The 21,252-nt window shown below is 43.0% G+C and overlaps 1 protein-coding gene across 1 annotated transcript in view; it reads right to left on the bottom strand.

The window, feature by feature from the left end:
• Positions 1-6,850, bottom strand: part of TSPEAR (thrombospondin type laminin G domain and EAR repeats) — a 133,451-nt gene extending 126,601 nt beyond the window's left edge. Inside the window, exon 1 of the mRNA XM_066575665.1 lies at positions 6,454-6,850. Within this exon, the coding sequence (XP_066431762.1) occupies positions 6,454-6,547 (94 nt within the window). The 5' untranslated portion in view covers positions 6,548-6,850. The remainder of the gene's footprint in view (positions 1-6,453) is intronic.
• Between the last annotated feature and the right edge of the window lie 14,402 nt (positions 6,851-21,252).

Raw genomic sequence — 21,252 nt, 5'->3', positions numbered from 1 at the left:
GTGTGAACCCAGCCTAATAGTGCACCTTTGTGATCTATTATGCCCTCTTTGTTTGGCACAAAGTAGTGTCCCCCTCATTGTAATGATGCCTCCTTAGAGACCACCGGAACAAGAATGCCCTCTTAGTGCCAACTACACAATTAAAATGCCCCTTTAGTGCCCACAACATAAAAAAGTCTACCTAATGATGCCCTCATACAGAATAAGTACCTCTAGCTATGCCCACCCATCCTCAGTATGTTGCTTATTTTACGCTACTGCACATTAGGATGCTTTCTTAGTCCATCCCCCTTAAAAACTCACTGAGCGCTGCTACCATTGAGGAGATTACTTGGCATATCTTCTTTGGTCGTCTGTCACTGTGCTCCCCGCAGCTCACAATGATATCAAAGCATTGTGCCCACCTACTCCAAGCCACAGTAGTAGCAGTGACAGGCTGAATGGTGGAGCATGGAGTAGATGGTATGCTGAAGACGCTGGTACAGTTGATATTGGGACATCTGGCATGCCTCCCTGTACAGCAGGATAGCCCCAAAATCTGGGACTGACCTCCTGGATCGAGGACGGCCAGAGGGCATGAACTTTATATTATGTGTAAAGTAGATACAATTTTCTTATCCAAACTATAAATGAAAGGTACTATAGAGATATATACAAATAGTCGACAACTAGAGTGAAAACATCCATTGTTTGCATTGTGGATGCAACTAATGAGCAGAAATGAACACAACAGCTTAGGCATTAAAGTGATACAATACAAGTAAAAATTACACAAAGTGTATTCCATAAGGAAGCCTTTATTCTTTGGAATTTCTTATCTTTATGTTACGCTTTTGAACATGACTCTAGACTATATACCAAGCTTCATTATTAATGGGCAACGTTCTTCAAAGTCATAATCACTCTAAAGCCTGTTACTATTGGGGAGGGAGAAATACATTAAATGTGTCCTCTGGAGCTAATTAGTAAATTACAGTGACAAATGTCAAAGAAAAGAACTAGCAGGAATTAACTGATTTAATCCTGGAGTACAATGGTCAGCTGCCAGCAATATTGACCTCATTAGGCATTGCTTGTTATATAGTTCACTAGTTCTGCAGCACAGGGATGTGGCGGTATAAAGATGAGCAGGAAATGTTTACACGTAGTGTTTTTTCATGTTTTTTTATCATTCTTACAAAAAAACATAATTTGTCTAGCTCATGGTAGAGCTATTTGGATTATTTGCTCTGAAATACGATTATTATATACTGCATTGGCTCTAATTAGAGATGAGTGAGTATACTTGCTAAGGCACATTACTCGAGCGAGTAGTGCCTTAGCCGAGTATCTCCCCGCTCGTCTCTAAAGATTCGGGGGCCGGCGCGGGTGACAGGTGAGTTGCAGCGGGGAGCAAGGGGGAGAGAGGGAGAGAGAGATCTCCCCTCTGTTCCTCCCCGCTCTCCTCCGCCGCTCCCCGCTCCTCGCCCGCCGCCGGCCCCCGAATCTTTAGAGACGAGCGGGTAGATACTCGGTAAAGGCACTACTCGCTTAAGTAATGTGTCTTAGCGAGTATACTCGCTCATCTCTAGCTCTAATGCATTCAAGAGAGTTTGTATGGACGCACTACAACAATTGTACCATGCAGCCGAAATGTGTAACCGAGTGTTATAGCGTTTTTTCAGCACTACAATATTGATGATCTTTCCTCAGTATTTCATCAGTGGAGGTGCAATAAATTTATGCCACTTCTGTCTTTTTTGTGCTTTTTTTAAAGGTGGTGTGGTTTGCCAGAAGGAGTGGGGCCACTCTAGTCGAACAGGTTTACTTTTCAACAGAAGTTAGCATAAATTATATCAGACATCTACTCAAGCTCGTAGCTGTCGTAGATTTCCTTTTAGGCACTCGGACGGCCCAAGATGCACATAATGAATGAAGAGGTGTGCACCTATTCATACATTACAAACTAAAAAAGTTTTTACGATGAGCCCCCTCCCCCCCCCCCCCCCCCTCCTTCTCTATGTATGACTGCATTATGAGAGTTTCATATACTGTATGGGGCTTCCAATGTCATTCCTATGTGTAATGGAAGTGGTCAGCTTTTATCTGCCTGTAATACGGATTAATGCCCTGGCCTGATACTATGATGTACTACGTTTGGGTCAGTAGACCCACATTTGGGCTGGGTCACTCATTCGTATTCAGGCACATGAATGAACTGGCCTAAAAGGAGGCATGTTTGTATTGTCCAGATGACCTGATGGGAAAACCTCTCTAAACACGCAATCCAAAATAATGCTGTTATTACTGGTTATATTTAAAATAGTTTTGAAGTAAAGCTCACAGTCATATTATATATGTTTTAGTTTTGTATGTCAAAGTTGAATGAAGAAAAAAATGGTAGCAATGAAGAGAGAAAACTACAAGAAACAATAGTAATATTAAAAAGGTTGTACAGCAGCCAACAGTTCTCAACAATCTATAGTTGTTATATATCTTTATTAAAAATACGTTCTTTCTGCGCAACTTTAAAGTCAGTGGTGAAGAGAATGGTTCTGTCCAGTGCCCTGTCCTCTACATGGAGTCAGACGATATTACATAGACTTCCATATAAGCAGCATCATACTGGCTCCCAATTTTACAGTCACACAGAGTAGTTGTTACATCTGAGCCAGATATATCTACTGTGTCCTAAAAGGATGAATGTACACACAAGTACAAATGCAGATAATACAAAACAGTATAATGAAACAAAAAATGGGAAAACTGGGAAAACCCTAACTAAAAGTGGAGCACTACCCGGATGAAGGCGACCCTACATCAGGAAACTGGAGTGACCCTGAATCTCCCTAGAAGCTAACAGGGAATGTGTCAAAAGTTTATATGTTATACAAATATATATAACACAGATGCACAGGTAATTAGATGTAACAACAGCCCAGATAAAGTTAGTTACTAAACAGACCTCTTAACTGAGACACAGGATTGGATCTGAAGCCACTAGACCAGAAACACCTTCAGACTGAAAGTATAAGCGGCGGCGTGTGTGGGGTGGAGCCAGAATAAATGTGTACAAACTAAAGTGGATTGCTTAGCTGGGATACAGACCTCCCAGCCAACCAATCTGTCCATGTACCAGCAGAGACATGTACCCATCGACATCTAGTGCTAAAATGAGCATGAGCAGTATCACGTGGGCTGGGGCTGGAACCATGACATCACCCCAGGTCCAATTCTCCAATAAGAGTGGCGGGCCATGACAACAATCACATACTCATAAATGTGTATTAGAAAATGAAAGGACTCAAAGTATTAACTATATAACAACTCTATTAAAGCAAATCCTCAAAAAGTGATCTAATAGGCCGAGCGCTTTTGAATTACGCATAATACGCGGTAAATCGCGGCATTTAAAATAGATAGATTTTTGTTGTTCCACTCACACATGCATATATTCATTGCGTTTAAAACGTGCATAAAAAAGAATGCAGCGTCTTCTATTCTACTGCGTATTACGCACGAAAAAGCCCATAAGCCACCAAAAACGCGGTGATAAGCAGCTCCATATGCTGGTAAAACGCTGAGATTTTTATGCAGCATTTTACCTTACGGTCGTGTGAGTCCAGCCTTATGGGATTCCAAGAGCTGGAGTAGAGGACCACTGCTTTGCCCTAGCATGCAATGATAAATCCATTGTGTTTTAATTGCTGCAAATTACAAAATATGGCCCCGTGCACACGGGCGGAAATTCTGTAGCGGTATTTCCCGCAGAATTTCCGCCCGTTCAAGCTGACATAGGATTGCATTAAAAAACGCAATCCTAGGCAGATGGACGCGATTTGTCCGCGTGAAATCACACGCGGAAAACAAATCGCTGCATGTTCTATTTCTGTGCGGGTCTCGCAGAGGCCTGCATAGAAATGTCACTCCCGGGCTGCCGGCTCGGCTCTACGCAAGCGCCGGCTGGGCTGCAGCCGGCACATCAGAGAGCCGGAGCCGCGGGAGCAGGTAAGAGCCCCACTGGTCCCTGCAGGGGCGCTAGTCGGGTCCCGCTGTGAGAATTCAGCGGGATCCAACCCAGCCGTCTGCAGGTAGCCTATAGTAGATTAAAATTATATTCAAAAACCAGAGAGGTGACAGGTCTTCTATAAGAAAACAACATGTGAACTGAAGATAAGACATTTCAGTAGGAGATAATGCAGCTGCTCACACATCAGCATTTCTTCTCATTCAGTCTGATGTAAAATAAACTTTCAATGATCCTTTTGCCAGTCTTCATAATTATTATATATTGTGTTTCCCAGGCAATTGCAAAGTAGCAGGCTTCACAGGTGTGAACACTATCATTATCCTTCAACTTTAAGGAGAAAGTATTAAGCGCCTAAGTTTTGTTCACTTTGTGAAAAGAACTGTGATTGTCTGACAAGTTTGGCTCCAAGTCTTCTGCTGAATTACCGGTCTTCTACTGATTGGCTATCACCTCGCCCCCTATGATCCCTATGATATGGCAGTGTGAGGCAGCTGTCTAACCACTGATGATCCATCAGGTAAACAACATTTCTGAAGTTAGAGAATATTCATATCTCGAGGTAAGATAAGTAAGTGTATCTAATGGCAGTTAAAATGTAACGAGGTGTAAAGACATGAGAACATACATGAGCGCTGATGATTATTCACAGCTGCATAGTACATTACAGTAGAATTTACAATGTAATGTCTAGCTACAATTGCTTTAGGTTTGCTAGTATGCTACAGATTTATCAGACTAACATGACTTTTAGCCCTTTGCAATCCAATTTTGGATTCAGGGTTTACTAGGGGGCTTTCTCTTTCTGCCATTATACAATAGTGCCGTCTGCTGGCTAGAGCCAGTACTGAGGTATGCGACATGTTGGAGAGGCCCCCAACAACAGAGCGGCCAGTAATATACAGAAAGAATACCCTGTCGGATGTCTTCTGACATCGGAGCTGTACAGCCTTCAATCAGAATGTCTTCAGAGGTCAGACAGTGGATTGGAAAGGGTTAATGCCTGGATAACTTTCTGTGCTGCAATTTTTCTTACACTTTTAATAGCTTTTCAATGGCTTTTGTAGAGTTAAAATTAGATAACTTTTCACAGAAAGTTACCACATGTAAAGGGGTGACAGAAAGAGGGGATTCCCTCTGTTACCAATCAGACCCCCATGATTTGATTGCGGGGTCCCGATGGGTAGCTATGGCACTTTGAGTCTTGGATATGGCCTTCGGGTCAGCCAACTATGGCAGCCTATGAGGTTCCGCCTCTGAATGAGCTTCACAGGCTTTATGATATTCGGCTATGCTGAAGTATAGCATTATATCATAAGAATGATAAAAGATAGTGATATCAAGTCTCCCTGTGGGACAAAAGTAAAAAAAAGTATTTTACAAATTGTAAAAAAAATGTCAAAATCTCACCTTTCCCTCTTTATGATGTTAAAAAGGTTAAAAACTAAAAATCTGGTATTGCCACATTCCTAATGACCCAGAGAAAAAAGTTAGAACGTTATTTAACCTGCACAATGCACGTCATGATAAAAAAAAATCCTCAAAAACATGGTGAAAATAGCTAAGTTTGTCTATGTCGGAAAAACGGAATAGAAGGAGATCAAAGCGTTGTATGGTTCTACAAATGGTACCATTAAAAAGTACAACTCGTACTAGAAAAAAAAAACACAGCACCGTTGACAAGAAAAAGGAAAAATGTTAGGGATCTTTGAATGCCACAATAAAAAAGTAAATTTTGTGTGCAAAAGTGTGCAAAAGTTGTAAAACAAATCTAAATAACTTTGGTATCATCGTAATCATACTGATCTGCAGAATTAATGGAACATATTATTCATACTGTACTGTGAACGCTGCTAAAAACCAAAATAAAAAACATGCCGGAATTGCAGATTTTGTTAATCTTACCTCTATAAAAATTGGAATAAAAAGTAATCAAAAAGCTATTTGTTCCGAAAAAATGAACAAATAGGAAGCTTCTATAGATCTCCATGAGGCTGTCTTCAGCTGCTGGAAGCAATGGAAAATGAGCGAACATAGCCGAGGGGGCACAGCACTCGGGTGACCACTGCAGCCCCCTCATTCTAGTGATCAGCCATGGTCTTAGCAGTGGGTCTCCAATGATCAATATTTTTGACATGTCGCTATGATATTTTTCTGAAAGTGCAGTTACTCTAATTGCTTTCTACGGTTTGGTAGACACTTTCTGTAAAGCTGAACACTCATACCACACTGCACATTCTAACCATGTGACATTTCAGAGCTTTTCATTCATATGATGTAGCTTCTAGCACCTTAGCGATGTTGGTATTTCTTCACCTAGAAAGCACAAGTCATATGCAGTAGAGAAAATCATAAAAGTTGAAAATAAAAAGTTTTCCCTAAAACTTATCCCAATCACAATACTTAGAGGTGAAATAAATGACAATGAATCAACTTGATTCTCTTACCTGTGCACGGTGTCCATGATTTCAGACCGGTGATTAGACTTATCGGAGTACCACTTAGGACAACCCAAAGACAGACCAGCAGCAAGGCAGACATCAGTGGAGTTTCTCAAACTGGGGGTCCATGTATAATTTTCACAACACTCTAATTAGGGACTGGTACAAAAGTCTTCATGACCCATCAAAGTTGGCACATTTCTTGTTGGCACGATCACTGTGCATGCAGAGTATCAAAAAATCCTATCATTGTGACCAAGGACTATGCTTTGAAGTAGAGTATCATTGCTGGGTTCACCTCAATGTGCTGCTAAGACAGTCTTTAAATGGTCTAGAGCTGATGAAGTAAGGTAAGGTATAGGTGTTGCAGAGACAGCTCTTTGATCAGGATACGGCAGGTGAGCCTCCCTGTGACTGAGGGATGAGCAGGTGAGTTTCCAGGCACAAGCCAAATATCCAGACATTTAAATGAGTTCCCCGTCATTTTCTCCTCTCTAGGATCTTTTCATCTTTTTGCCCGGCCCTCCCCAGGTGAAGGAATTTCCCACTGTAAATGACTCTGCCCTTAAAAAGAATATATTGCCAACAAAGGCGGAGTGAAGAACAAGCAGTGCACCTGAGTGTGTGCTTACTGCAAGTGTCAGGTACAGAAATGGAATGTACGAGTCCCATTCCCAACCAGAGTACAGGATATCATACAGCACTGGGGGATATCATACAGCACTGGGGGATATCATACAGCACTGGGGGATATCATACAGCACTGGGGATATCATACAGCACTGGGGGATATCATACAGCACTGGGGGATATCATACAGCACTGGGGGATATCATACAGCACTGGGGGATATCATACAGCACTGGGGATATCATACAGCACTGGGGGATATCATACAGCACTGGGGATATCATGCAGCCGCAGAATACAACTTGTGCTTCTTTTCAGTGATCATATTGTTACTTTATATCAAATGTGTGGAGAAATCTGTAGTTTCCTGAATGATGGGCGCACACTACTACTCAACAGTACTTTCCAAAACTATTCCTAAACTAGTCTAATCCTTGTGTTAGGGTTTATTCATATGAGCATTTCTGTCCAGCGGATTACGGATATATTTTTCACATGTCCGAAGGCTTCGACAGTCGAACGTATGCGCAAATGCGCTCACATTGCACATAAACAAGTTTTGGAGATGGCAATAATCAGGCTGATAGGCACGTGTCAGTGCATAGTATTGTCAATTTTGCGCTTGCAATGCCAGTTCACACACGCACATGATACTCCCTTTCTGTGGCTGTTTAAGGCTAGATAAGGGCCAGCTGTCTTCTTTTCCCTGCGTTGTCCTCATTGTCAGACCCTCCCCTTGTTTTTTTTTAACCTGCCATAGACTTCTATGGCAGCTTTCTGCATAGAACGCTGAAAGATAGGGCAAGTCCTCTCTATTCTCATTTGCAGAAATGGCGCTCAGGAAACACACTCACGAGAACGATCCCATTGAAATCAATGGATTCGCTTCATCAGATTTTGTAGGCGTGAGTTTTGCACGCACAAAAACGTTCACACACACGTTCGTCTGTTTAAGCCCTAGAATACGCAGTACGCAGCAAATATGCACATGCATGTTTATTTCCGGCATATGTTAGATCAATATAGCCTATATAGGGGCGTATTATGCGTGTAAGGGCTTCAACAGATGAGCGTGTTTCGCAATACGCTCGCTCATGTGCAATTTTTTTTTTTTGCTGAAAACGAGTGTATTTTGTGTGCATGCCTGCGCAAATACCGTGCGTATTTGCACAGGAAACACTTGTTCACATGAGTGGGAGAATCACCCTGCCCTGATTTAAATGGCTAATTAGCCTAACGAGGTATATGCAGCGTTTAGCATATACCCATGGGTGCAGATGTGCATGTTTTTCACACCTCCCATAGACCTCTATGGGGCTCTTTGGTGCACAAATACACACAGAATAGAGCAAGTCCTACTTTTTACAAAAAGCAGAGGTGAGGATGAACCCATTGTTTAAAGGGTTCTATTCTCCGCGTGTTACAGGCGGGATTTACTCGTGTGCAAAAACTAGCAAAAACACGCTCGTCAGTCGAAGCCCTTACACCCACCAAAATAGGACATGCTGTTCTTTTTTCACGCATGTGAAAAAAAAATGCAAGTTTGAGTGAGCCTATAGAAATCAATGGACTTTTAGTACCATGTATTATGCGCTTGAAAAACACGCACACAACACATGAGTCACATACGTCTGTGTGAGCGAGCTCTTAGGGTTATATATATATATATATATATATATATATATGTGTGTGTGTGTGTGACTGCTGATATTTACATAGTGTGATCATATGGGCTTATTTACATGGCCGTAGTCACTTTTACGTGCGCCCGCCGGCGCCATAAAAATGCGTGAGTGGCCGCAGAAATCTAACGTTTGTGCACCCGTTCAGATGACAGCGCATCGGCGCATATCCGCTGAGGCCGCAATGCCGTGGGGTGGGGGGAGATAGTTTAACTCTGCTAAACTGTCCCCCACTTCCCATCTCTTGACAAGGGAAGGAGGTGGGACGGAGCGGGAGCTAGCATGCTAAGTCTCCGCCCCTTCTCGCAGCCAGCAATGGGAGGTGTTGGGTGGGATCAGTGCTTAGCTCTGCCCCCGTCCCACCCCCTCCCATTGCAAACAGCTGGCAAGGGGCAGAGAGCAGTAGGGACAGGGGTGGGAGTTTAGCAGTCATGCTGCTAAACTCCCTCCCACCTCCTTTCTCCGGCAGCTGTCATAGCCTCCCATAAGAGTCTACACAGCCGACGCCAGCGTAAAAGCACCGGCTGAAATACCCTACCTTGGTTGTCCGGGTGTTTTTACACCGTGGAAATACGCCAATGTGCGTATTTCCGATATACGGCCTAAGGGCCTGTTTGAACGGTCGTAGGCGTTTTATGTGTGCCCGCCGGTGCCATAAGAACGCCAGAATGGCAAAGGGCCTGGCGCAATGCCGTGGGGCCTGGGGAGACATTCCCCCTTCCCTCTTCCCCTCTGGCCGATATACGCCTGTGTGTATAAGCCCTAATACCATATATTCATAGGTTTACGAAAATCAGTTAGGGTATTCTTTATTCTTATTGTACACCTTGCTATTTCTAGGTTTGACGCAGGTAACCTGTGGATCCCCTTGCTGCTCAGGGTGACCCATATTGTCATTTTGCTGAACTGTAAGCTTAACCCTTTCCAATCCACTGTCTGACCTCTGAAGACATTATGATTTAAGGCTGTACAGCTCCGATGTTAGAAGACATCCGTCGGGGTTCTCTTACTGTATATTGCCAGCCTCTCTGCTGTCGGAGCCTATCCAACGTGTCACCTCATGCAGTACTGGATTTAGCCAACATATAGCGCTGTTGTATAACAGCAGAAAAAGAGTAAGCCCCCTAGGAAAACCAGGATACAAATTGGATTGGAAAGGGTTAAATAACACATAATTATATGTATTCAAATAAATATTCATTTGTTTCCCATGAATTTAATCTTACTCATAAATAATAGGAAAGGAATTTAAACTCAGTTCGCTGACATTGATATATTGCAGGCCAGATAGTTTATATAGAAAAATGAATGTATAGAATGTAAATGTGAATAATATTTCAGATTAATCTACAAGAAGATGGAATTGCATGTCGGCTAGTATCATTGATATCCCCCTCCCTATATATATATATATATATATATATATTTATATATTTAGTACTTAGTATATAGTAATTTGAGATACCTTTCATATATATATATATATATATATATATATATAAAGTATCACAAAATGTGCATGCAATATGTCAAGTGCTTTGTATACCCAAACCAAGTTAATTTAAGAGTTAATGCCATATCAAAGAGGGCAGCTTATATACTGGCTGCAGGGGAGATGAAAAGCTCGGATATGTTTGTTGACCCACTGAGCCATGAAGTCCTACTCTAGTAACTTAAGAAATGCCGACACTTCCATTGCTATCCGACCACGCACTTCTCAAGTCAAACATTAACAGCGTATGAGATTTAGATTTAGCCATAGATATATGAGACAGTTTCAGGTCAGCATGGTCAGCTAAAGGAAATGGGTCACATGTTATACTAATTAATAGTAAGTCAATGGCAGAACTTATCATAGAAAATGTGCACTTAGGGCTTATTCACACGAATAGGATTATGCAATGCACCCAAAACTGGCATGAATATAAAAACCATTATCTTGAATGGATTTATATACATGAGCGACTCTTACGCAGCATGTTCTACATTTGGGCGTTCCCTTGGAACGCATTTCCCATTGTTTTCAATCAGACTTTGAAAAAAATTGCGTGGCACTTGCATGCCGTACGATGTGCATGTGAGGGCAATGTGATTTTTCCTATTGAGGAGAATGGGAAGTGATCTTTTCACGAGCGACTATGTGAATTTTAAGCAAGAACAAGAAAATCGCACATTCGCAAGCAAGATATTGGGCCGAAGTTTCTTGGCCTGATATCGTGTTCATCTGTGTGAGTGTAGCCTTAGGAAGATGTTCAAGGAACCTTACACACAAGACAGAAAAGGCCGCACGACACACCGCAAGCTGCGGTAAATTCTGCACCAAAATCTGCAAGCTACTTGAGGATTTTGATGCGGAATTGAAAATCATGCGGCGTAATTCTGTCCTGTGCGAAAGTTTCCTAATACTAAAATAGTCACTGAAAGTTAATTATCTCAACAATGACAGTGACACTATTTAATATTGTAATATTTCCCAGTTTCATATTTTTATGGCTAAAGGGTTTACAGGACTAGGAAGTACGACTGCGTTCTACCACCTGTCGGCAGTTTGTGTGTGGTATTGCAGCTCAGTCCTATTTACTTCAATGAAACTGCGGTTTATATGCCCCCACTGTATTTTCAAATTAATACTCCATAATATACCTACTAGAGATGAGCGAGCATACTCGCTAAGGCACATTACTCCAGCGAGTAGTGCCTTAGCCAAGTATCTCCCTGCTCGCCTCTAAAGATTCGGGGGGGGGGGGGGCGGGAGCGGCGGGGGAGAGCGGGGAGGAATGGAGGGGAGATCTCTCTCTCCCCCTCCCCCCTGCTCCCCGCCGCAACTCACCTGTCACCCGCGCCGGTCCCCGAATCTTTAGAGATGACCGGGGAGATACTCGGCTAAGGCACTACTCGCTCGAGTAATGTGCCTTAGCGAGTATACTCGCTCATCTCTAATACCTACCTCTTTACTTCCAAATCTGTACCACTTTATGCCTGCATACTATGCCACCCACTCTGTTTTCAAAGTAATAGACATTTATGTCTCTCTTTCATGCCTCCAATTAACATAGAACAAACTTTACCTCTCTGCTGCCCAACACAATGCAACAGCATGTATTCCCCAACTCATCTCCTGTCTCCTGCCCTCTGGTACTGTTGGTTCTCAAGCGCCGCGGCTCAGCCAATCACTGCAGCGCTCGATGAAGCAGTCACAGCCATGGCATTGAATGGCTGTGATTGGTTCATCACGCTCTGCAGTGATTTGCTGAGCCGCGTCGCTTGAGAACCAATCAGAGCCAGCGCAAGTCTGCCGGAGCAGCCGAGGAGACATGCAGCGGAGCTGACAGCTTCTGTTAGGGGATGTATTGTGTGGGTTTTTTTTATGCAGCCAGGGCTTATTTTCTGGGTAGAGCTTATATTTCAAGCCCCCCCACAAATCCCAGCAAAAGAGCGCTACAAAGTTGCACGACTTTGTAGTGACACAAAATCGTGATGTCGCCGCGAGAAAACGCAGCGATATTGCATAGAACTCAGATGCAATATTGCTGTGATTTTCTCGCGGTGATGTCGCTGTCACCATGTGAAAGAGGCCTTACAGTAAGTTTATTTTCTTACTGCACTGCTGAGCAGAGACTTCCAGCTGGCCCAGGGAACTTAGCGGCACATTCGCAATTGCAACTGATGCAACACCTATAGCTATTTTAATATGCATGTGCTAGGGAGTACAGTTCCTTAATATAAAAGCATAATAAAATTGTTTTTGTCAAGTCTCCTGTGCTACGATATCTGAGGGAAACATAACATAGAGGGACGGATTCTGCGTGATATATAGTTTTATATAAATGTAATATTTTTATACTAAAAGCTGTGTAAATGCTGCAGGACTCATATATAGGGTTGAGGATTATTGAAATAATCAGGTCGGCAGTGACCGAGCCGATTGTAATAATTAATTGTCAATCAGGACTCCCAGTTCTGACTTCCAGAGCAATGGGAATCAAAATCAGGTTTTCTAATTTGGCCTCCACAAACAATAGTGAAGGCAATGGTGGTCCAGTGATTAGCACTGCTGTCTTGCAAAGGTGGTTCAAATCCCCATCAAGGTCAGATTCAAAACTAGAACTCTAGCACTGCAAGGCAGCAAAGTTAAATCAATACAACTGTCCTCTTCCCAAAGCAGAGAGACAACATTTTAGCAATTTTTGCTAAAAAATCGGATTGGGGTGACCCGATTTAGCAAAAATCGGCCCAATTTTATTGCCCGGCCAGTCACTATGAGCAACACTACACATAGAGAAAGTATAGAGAAAGACTCTGACAGTTTTTCTTATATGAATGTGTATACAGAAAAAGCTGTTAGTGACCCTGTGTAGACAGGGGGTCAGGACTCAAGGGCTTTCTCTATGAGTTCTAACAGCATTTACATAGCTATTACATGAAAATATTGAGTCAAATCATACAAAATTATATACTGCTGAACTCAGCATCTACCACTCTGTAATATGCTGCCTCAGATAGAGTGGTATAGACATTCACAGTCAGTGATATCAACATTCAAACTGATCAAGATGGCTCCCCCCCCCCCCCCCCCCCCCAGCTCTTTATACTGTTGGCCTCTCTTCCTGAATAGTGGCCAATACCGTTCAAAAATACACTGTATCAAGTGTCCTTGCTAAGAGAGTAAATATCAGGACAGTATATACAATCATTTACTACAATGAAAAGGACTGAATAGCACAGAGGATGACTGACATTAGGTCTATATTATAGACTTTACTATGCTAAGCTCCTTCTGACAGAGACTGTGACACGTGCCTCTTATAAAATACATATATGCAGTGTTACAACTCCCACACTCTCTATCCAATAGTGACCATGTACAGTGTATGGCAGCGTTTCTGTAATATACCATCAATTTTTGTTGATGCAGAATTTGATCAATTACATCAATTGGGACTAGAGATGAGCAAGCATACTCGTCCGAGCTTGCTGCTCGTTCGAGTATTAGGGTGCTCGAGATGCTCGGTACTCGTCTCGATTAAAGGAGCACTGACCATTAAATTCAATGGAGCCGGCAATACAGCCAGCTCCATTGAAAGCAATGGCCTGCCGGCGAGCGAGGGATGAATTGTCGGGAAGGGCTTAAATATATAAGCCCTTCCCTGCAATTCATCCAGAAATGTGTAAAAAAAATATATATATATATACTCACCTTGTCCCGGCAGAACGATGTTAGCCCATTGAATTCAATGGAGCTGGCAATACAGCCGGCTCCATTAAAAGCAATGGGCTGCCGGCGATCGCGGGATGAATTGTCGGGAAGGGGTTAAATATATAAGCCCTTCCCTGCAATTCATCCAGAAATGTGTAAAAAAAAATATATATATATATACTCACCTTGTCCCGGCAGAACGATGTTAGCCCATTGAATTCAATGGAGCTGGCAATACAGCCGGCTCCATTAAAAGCAATGGGCTGCCGGCGATCGCGGGATGAATTGTCGGGAAGGGGTTAAATATATAAGCCCTTCCCTGCAATTCATCCATAAAGGTGTAAAAAATATATATATATATATATATATACTCACTTGGTCCCGGCAGACGGAGTTCAGCGCGGCCAGCGGCAGTCCTCCTGAACTGCTCTGAATAGCTGTGAGTAGTATTCAGCAGCCGGGGATTTAAAATCCCCGCCTGCTGAATGAGCTGCCTCTAATTGGTCACAGCCTGACCAATCAGAGGCAGATTCCACTCACACATCCATTCATGAATTTATGAATGGGTGTGTGACTGCTGCCTCTGATTGGCTCAGCGGGACCAATCAGATGAGAGGCAGCAGTCACACATCCATTCATAAATTCATGAATGGGTGTGTGAGTGGAATCTGCCTCTGATTGGTCAGGCTGTGACCAATTAGAGGCAGCTCATTCAGCAGGCAGGGATTTTAAATCCCCGGCTGCTGAATACTACTCACAGCTGTTCAGAGCAGTTCAGGAGGACTGCCGCTGGCCGCGCTGAACTCCGTCTGCCGGGACCAGGTGAGTATATATATATTTTTTATTTTTACACATTCCTAGATGAATTGCAGGGAAGAGCTTATATATTTAACCCCTTCCCGACAATTCATCCCGCGATCGCCGGCAGCCCATTGCTTTCAATGGAGCCAGCTGTATTGCCGGCTCCATTGAATTCAATGGGCTAACATCGTTCTTCTCTGCCACAGCTGTTACAGCTGTGGCAGAGGAGAACGATCTTTATGCTGACAGTGGGGGGGGGGGGTCTCACTCTTGCCACTATTGTCGCTTAATAGTCGGACCTGGGAACTTGAGATGCAGCCCAACATGTAGCCCCTCGCCTGCCCTATCCGTTTCTGTGTCGTTCCCATCACTTTCTTGAATTTCCCAGGTTTTCACAAATGAAAACCTTAGTGAGCATCGGCGATATACAAAAATGCTCGGGTCGCCCATTGACTTCAATGGGGTTCGTTACTCGAAACGAACTCTCGAGCATCACTGAAAGTTTGACTCGAGTAACGAGCACCCGAGCATTTTGGTGCTCGCTCATCTCTAATTGGGACCCTTTTGGGGATACTTATTCCTTACTAAGAAACCTCCAGATCAGCTACGTTAAAAATAGATGTACATATTTGAAAAATATTATATCTGTGTGAAAATGAGCTCACCGAAATAAATGTGAGACGTACATCAAAGAAACATAGTTTGGAGGATCACAATCACGATAGTATCTACCTATAGACCTTACAAGGGTTTCTATAGTAACTCTGAAACGCTATCAATTTTTGTTATTTGTTTTTTGTAGTGTGTCTTTGACTATTTAGTCATTTTAGTTATTATTAAATAAAAGTTAATTTTTAATCCTAATCAGTGAACCGCTTTCCTTAGAAGTTGTCTTAGATTTGGTGGCAGCTGACCCAGGCGGGTCACAAAGCACCTGAGTGCGGTGCCAAATAGGATAGGCAAGGATGTGGTCAGAATAACAGGCTAAGGTTAGGGCAAGTGGAATTCAACACACTCCACTTTCTCTCCACTTTGGATGCCCATAGCCAAGCTATAGATGCACAAGCCCTACAAATGGCAGAAATGTTGGCGCATATCGACAATCTTTAGAATCGCCATAGACTAAATAACTTGCGCTTACGGGGTCTATCAGAGGAGGTGGCTCCAGCACAGCTAGAGGACTGGGTCCATAATTTCTTTAGCTCACTTCTGCAGCAGGGTCCTGAGAACCCGGTTGAAATTGACCGTCTACACAGAACTCTAAGCCCTAAACCTGACGATCTAAATAGGCCATGAGATGTAGTGTGCCGCATTCATTTTTTTCAAAGATAAAGAAGCTGTCATGAAAAGTGCTCGAAACAGGTGGGACAAGCAAATGCATAATGGTACCCCTATAGCAGTTTTCTCGGATATGGCCAGGCACACTTTACAACTGCGCAGAGTTGTGAGGCCGATCTTGGATGTGCTTAGAGCCAATAATATTCTATACCGATGGGGGGTACCCTTTCCAGCTTACGACCACCAGGAATGGAAAAACAACGTTATTCAGATCCCCCGCATATCTCCCTGGATTTCTGGGAGCACTGGAACTGCCCATGGTCGCGATCCCAGACTGGCCACGCATCCCTGCTCTGCCTGTTTCGGCCCCAGTGAAAGATTACATGTTACAATGAATTTGTATTGATATAAGCTGTTTAGGAGTGTAGAGGATAATACACTGATATGTAAACTGGTCATGCAAAAATATGGTGAACAGCTCTTCACTGTAATGTCACCCCTAAGCACAACAGCAACTCTTCTCTGGCTAAATATAAAAGGGATCAATCTCCTGTGAAGCTGGGATACAGTCACATCAGAAATTGGTTTTAGCAGAAACAGCTGGTCACTTGAATAAAGGCTTAGATACTAAAGGGATATTTAAAAATCCAGAAATCCTAAACTGAATATTAATCCAATGTGATTACTACTTATTGCCAGAAAGGATTTCATGTCCCCATCACACACTAAATAGGAAACCATTGGATAAAACTGACAGGGAAAAGGACTTGAGAATTTTAGTTAATTGTAAATGTAGCTGGAGCAACCAGTGTCAGGTAGCTGCTGCCAAGGCAAATAGGATCATGAGGTGCATCAAAAAAGATCTAGGGGCTCATGACAAGAACATTGTTCTTCCTCTTTACAAGTCACTGGTCAGACCAAACATGGAATATTGTGTACAGTTTTGGGCACGGGTACTCAAGAAGGACATATCAGAGCTTGAGAGGGTACAAAGGTAGACAACTAAAGTAATAAACAGAATGGGCGGCTACAATACCCAGAGGCGATCTAATAACTATGTGTAAATATATCAGGGAACAGAGATTTCTCCCATCATCTATTTGTAACTAGGACTGTGACTGTAACAAGGGGGCACCCTCTACATCTAGAGGAAAGAAGGTTTCTACACCGACATAGAAGGGGGTTCTTTACTGTAAGAGCAGTGAGACTATGGAACGCTCTGCCTGAGGACGTGGTGATGGCAAACTCGCTAAAACAGTTTAAGAGCAGCCTGGACACCTTTAGCGATATAATATTACATGTTATAGTTACTGATTACTTCAGAAGGTTTGTTGATCCAAGGATTATTCTGATTGCCAGATTTGGAATTGGGAAGGCTGCATCGGGGGAGCAGGTAAGTATAAAAAATACATCACCCGACTCCCTGTCACATCCCCTAACAGCACCATAACGTAGTTCATGCAGCTGTGGGGGCGTAACAGGTTCCCTTTAACACAGCAGCCACTTACTCTGAGCATTACAATCTGATCCTAGAATGTTTAATGTTCAAGAAAGTCAATATGATCAAGAAAGGGAACAAACAAAAGCGACTCAAAGAAAAGAGGATTTTTTTTAGATTGATTTGAGAGTGGCTTTTTTTGTACTTAATGCACATAGCTCCTGAGTCCTGAGAGCTTAGAGATAAAGTATGTCAGACTTTAAGAGCTTGGGATCTGAGAGGAACTCCTTCCAATTCTTGCAGAACATGATTTTTAGAAGTTCTAAGGATGATTCATGTATTGCAGGCTGCTCTAATAAGGAGCTCCTTGTACCTGCTCCAGTGGTGCTGGCTCTGTCTGCACATTTATTTGTGGAATTCATGCAAAGATGGAAATGTTTCTGCTAAATATTATTGATGGATAGGTCTTGAATTTTGCTTTGAGCACTTTGCAAGTAAGAGAAGACACAGAGTTTATATTGAAATTGTAGCTCACTACTAAGCTTTATGTATTTTATACAGAAATAATGCTGGATTTGTAGCAGAATTTTTACGCTGGGCAGCATTTTGGCTACACAGTATTCCTAAGGTGGAGTGCTAAAATATGTCCAACAAGTTGTAGCTCTATTTCAGTATATAGTAACATAGTATATAAGGCTGAAAAAAGATATGTGTCCATCCAGTTCAGCCTATTAACCCGCACCTCCGATGTTGATCTAGAGGAAGGCAAAAAAACTATGAGGTAGAAGCCAATTTACTCCATTTAAGGGCGCCCACCCACAGAAAAAAAATGCTGCGAATTTCACAGGGAAAAAAAAACGCCAGTGGGTGAACGCCCTAAGGGAAAAAAATCCTTCCTGACTCCAATCTGGCAATCGGCATAATCCCTGGATCAACGGCCCTTTAGAAGTTATTGATGATTATAACATATAATATTGTATTGCTCTGGAAAGGCATCCCAGCCCCTCTTGTCCTCTTTTAGCGAATTTGTCATCACTAGAGTTGAGCGAACATACTCTGCCGAGCTTGTTGCTCGTTCGAGTATTAGTGTACTCGATGGTGCTTGTTACTTGAACGAGCATCAAGCTGTGTTTGACCCCGCCCCAGTTTTTGGCTCCTCCCCGCTGTGATGTGCCTGTTTTGGCCCCTCCCCGCCACGACGCAGCACGTGTCAATGGCAAATTTTTTGGCAGGCAGGAGAGAGAGAGAGAGACCGAGACCAACCTAGAAAAAAAAAAAAAAGCTTCACACCCGGCGTCCCACATACAAAAATGCTCAAGTCTCCCATTGTAGTCAATGGGGTTCATTACTCTAGTAGAGCTCTCGAATTTTACGAAAAGCTTGACTCGAATAACGCTGACCCGAGCATTAGGGTGCTCACTCATCTCTAGCCATCACCACGTCCTCAGGCAACGAGTTCCAACAAGTTGTAGGTCTATTTCAATATGAGTAGTAGTTCTAATAGATTACGGGGTTTGTTTATATGGTCGTGTTTGCCAAGGGTTTCTCTCCATATCGTTTTGGTCAAAGCAGAAGAACATCTAACAACCCTTTTATTTGAAAAGGTTTCGCAATTTCCTTTTGCAAGAATCCAATCCCTTTATTGGGCCAATATTGTAATCATTTTTATAGAATGTTCACAAAGAGCAGAATAGAAAAGGTAACAAAAGAAACTTTTTGCTCGCCTTCTGAGGCCTCCAACTATACCTGCAGCCAAATGATTATTAACGCCCCCATAATATCTGTGTAGAGTAGAGATGCAGCATGTAAGAAGGAAGCCCCTCACTGCCTGGTAGGGGTTGTTAAGAGGTTAAGCTGCAATATCAAATACAATGGAGAACATTTTGAAGGTAATTTGCTGTAAGCTATATTTTGCTAATACAATGAACTTTCTGTGGCCTGTTAGCTACAAATGACTCTCAAAGAATCAACACCACAAGAAGTCATGTCATGTGGCTCTCAAATTCTAGCCTTCGATCCCCATCTGTTCTATACACCCAGGGTTGTTTGGGTGTAGTTGACTTGTTTTTGTAACAGCACTTATTTTATACAAAACCGACAGCAGCATTTATATCTGTTGTCCAGGCCCGGGCCGATCCTGATAGATGTGTACTAGAGATGAGCGAGTATACTCACTAAGGCACATTACCGAGCGAGTAGTGCCTTAGCCGAGTAGCTCCCCGAGCGGGCAGATACTCGGCTAAGGCACTACTCGCTCGAGTAATGTGTCTTAGCGAGTATGCTCGCTCATCTCTAATGTGTGCTAATTTGTATGGTTTATATGTGCTATATATACTGTACATGTTTATGTCAAATTTAATGTTGGCTGTGTAATAAAATACTTTTGAACATTAATTGTAGCCTTCCTTAGAGCTACAAAATAGACTAAGGCCAGGGTCACATGACCGTAAGTGTGTTTGCGCTCAGTTTTGCATTGTGTTTTTGCGGAATGAAAGTTGCGCGTTTGCACCAATGCTCTTAGCTAAAATCTTAAAATTGCCAAATTCTTTTATGAGCGCCAGATGTCTTCTTTTCCTGCACAAATGAGATGGGGAGATAGAACCAGCAAATGAGACGCTGAAGGAGCGGTCAGATAGGTAGGAGGAGAACCAGGAGAGAGCAGTGTGCTTTAGGCCGATGGAGCGAAGCATACTGAGAAGGTATTTGTGGTCAACAGTGTCAAATGCTGTGAAGAGATCGAGGAGGATCAGTAGGGAGGATCAGCGATTTGGCTGTCAGGAGGTCATCTGACACTTTAAGGGCATTCAGCGCATCTAGAGAACCGCCGGATGAAGCATGTTTGAGGTGTGAGCCAGGGTTGCTGAGGTCTGCATCAGATGCCTTGGGTGATGGGGGGCCGCTTCATCCAGGGCACGTTTGAGAATGGTGTTGTAATGTGCAGGAGCCACGTTAGGGCAGGAGAGGAGAGAGATAGGGGACAGAGAGGACTGTAGGAACTCAGCAAAGCTTTGGGTGTGAATGCTCTGAAGGTCCCTCTACATATTGTGCATATTGCGCATGCAAAAATGTAATGTGCAAATACGCCCGTGTGAATCTGACCTAAGACATCTTAAAAATTCCATCCAATTATTCTGTAATAAGTGTGTGGATACTGTATGTGGATTTGGGAGCTAATAACTTATTTTCAGGAATAACTCCAATGGCTATTACTTAAAATGTTTTTCGTTTACTCTTTAGTATAATTCCCTTACTAAAGGCCCATTTAGACACAATGACTATCGCTCAAAATTCTTCAAATTGATGGCTTTCGAGTGATAATCGTTGCATCTAAATCCTACCATTGTTTGCTTTTCTGCTGAACAATGGATTTCATGTGAGCATGAAATCCATCGTTTGTGATAGCAGGGACCGCATCCTGAGTTCTCTGTGGGCAACGCTGATAACATTACTATTAGCCGGCAGCCCAAGGCAGAGCAGAGGACATGTATGTTCTGTAAATGCATCTATTGGCAGCTCATTAACATGCAAATGATGTTAAATAGCTGCTAATGGACATCAGTACTAGTGATGAGCGAGCATACTCGTTAAGGGCAATTGCTCAAGCAAGCATTGCCCTTAGCGAGTACCTGCCCGTTCGAGGGAAAAGGTTCGGCTGCCTGCGCGGGTGACAGGTGAGTTGCGGCAGTGAGCAGTAGGAGCGGGGGGGAGAAAGAGAGATCTCCCCTCCGTTCCTCTCCGCTCTCCCCCGCAGCTCCCTGCCTGCTGCCGGCAGCCGAACC

The sequence above is a fragment of the Eleutherodactylus coqui genome, chromosome 8 (assembly GCF_035609145.1).
Source record: "Eleutherodactylus coqui strain aEleCoq1 chromosome 8, aEleCoq1.hap1, whole genome shotgun sequence".
Taxonomy (NCBI): domain Eukaryota; kingdom Metazoa; phylum Chordata; class Amphibia; order Anura; family Eleutherodactylidae; genus Eleutherodactylus; species Eleutherodactylus coqui.
Note: the sequence above shows the minus strand (reverse complement) of the source record. Positions and strands in the feature narration are given on the sequence as shown.